We start from the raw sequence: 1613 nt of genomic DNA, 5'->3' as shown, positions 1-1613 counted from the left end.
AAGGTGACCCATGACGGTTCCAACCGGGATAATGGTTTCCCTGGCGGACTGGTTCTGCACCAGGATCCTGAAGCTGTTAACTTGTACCGCATTGGCGGGCACAACCATGGGTTGAAGCAGGACATCACCTGGCAGAGGAGCTAAAGGAGAAGAGTCAAACATCAAGATCTCTTTGCCAACTGTCTTCTGAAAATGAACTTTGCAAGTTATTTGCAAGTCTTTTCCAGGGGGTAAGGACAAGGGACTTGAACCTTGTCAAGTCACACAGCCAACCTGGTCATCTTGAGAGCCTAGGGTGATGGAGTCTGTGAAAGTGGGTAGCGACTCCCTGTGAATTTGGATGCCCAGGCTTTTGGTTATGTCACGCCCCTCTTTTCTGCATTCCAGTACCAAATTGCGGACATGGCTGGTGTTAGTGCCAACAATGACATAAATCTGCTCTTTTTTTGGGCTTGGACAGATCAGGGCAAGATAGGTACTGTGTGTTTGGTGCCAGTCACTTCAGCCGGGTACTCAACATCTACCACAACATAGCCAAGGTAGGGGTAACTGACATTGGACTCACTTAAACCCCAAATCAGAAGACCCTCCTTGACATGACAGTCAGTGTCAGGGGCATTACTTGTTGAAGTACCTGAACTTTCTTTCAGTGTCTTGACAGTTTGGATGAGCTTTCGAATAACTTTGCTCTGATTTTCAGGATTTTGACACTTTGCGACAAAATGTCCCTTTTCCCCACAACGGTAACAGAACTGCTCATCCAAAGGTGTTCTGTTCTGGTAAGGGGTCCTTGTCTTTGAGTTAGCCTCTACTGCTGCCATGGTAGCCAGTTTTAAAGAGGAGTCTGGAACAGTATCTCTTTGGGCTACTTTCTGCTGCAGTCTTTTCACTTGTTTTTTCAAAGCAGCCAGTTCCTTGGTGTCACTGGGCTCACTTGACTGCACTGAGGACGAGCCTTTCTCTTTGACCTCAGGGGCCTTAGTCATGCAGGTGGCTAACTTGGCCTTAAGCTCTTTAACTTCAGCTTTGAGACTTTGTATTTCTGTATTGTCAGTCCCTAAAAGTTTTGTCTGTACATGCTGGACTGAGGTATTTAGTTTCCTCCTTGATGCCTCATACTCTTCCTCTGTGCGAATCTCACTTAAGAGTTGGAGGAAAGTTGGGGGTTTGGACTTTCTCTCTCTCTCAGGCGCAGATTAATTAGCATGAGATCGGAAACATGAGATCCAGACGCCTCAGAAAATCAGACAGTTTTTCACTTGGTTGTTGCTGCATTAAGCGGAAAGCAAAATAGAGATCATCCCCAGACTCAGCACTGCCAAATGCGCTTTCCAAAGCCTCCAGGTATTCAACAGGGCCTGCCTCAGGGTCTGACTCACGGACCAATTTGGCAATCTCCAACGCTGGCCCCTTTAAACTTTCCATCAGCCTGTGCCTTTTCTCCTTGTCTGTACAGTCACTTTCCTCTACCATGAGCCATGCCTGCTCAAGCCAATGGTCAAAGGGGTCTTCACTGGCAAGTTCCCTGAAAACAGCCTCAAACGCCGATAACCACCTTCAGCTTGTGGTTTACGTGCCTTCTCCAAAAAATCACCAACCACTTGCAAGACAGA

The 1613-nt window shown here is 47.2% G+C and overlaps 1 protein-coding gene across 1 annotated transcript; it reads right to left on the bottom strand.

The window, feature by feature from the left end:
• On the bottom strand, positions 1 to 1221 carry LOC106632941 (the record flags this gene model as incomplete). The annotated part of the gene is given in 1 exon segment (XM_042217853.1): positions 1 to 1221. A coding segment is annotated over 1 exon segment (162 nt), but the record flags the coding sequence as incomplete, so codon positions are not given.
• Between the last annotated feature and the right edge of the window lie 392 nt (positions 1222 to 1613).

Source organism: Haplochromis burtoni, unplaced genomic scaffold, assembly GCF_018398535.1.
Source record: "Haplochromis burtoni strain Fernald_Lab_line unplaced genomic scaffold, NCSU_Asbu1 Contig_3272, whole genome shotgun sequence".
Lineage (NCBI taxonomy): Eukaryota > Metazoa > Chordata > Actinopteri > Cichliformes > Cichlidae > Haplochromis > Haplochromis burtoni.
This window is presented reverse-complemented; position numbering and strand designations above follow the sequence as displayed.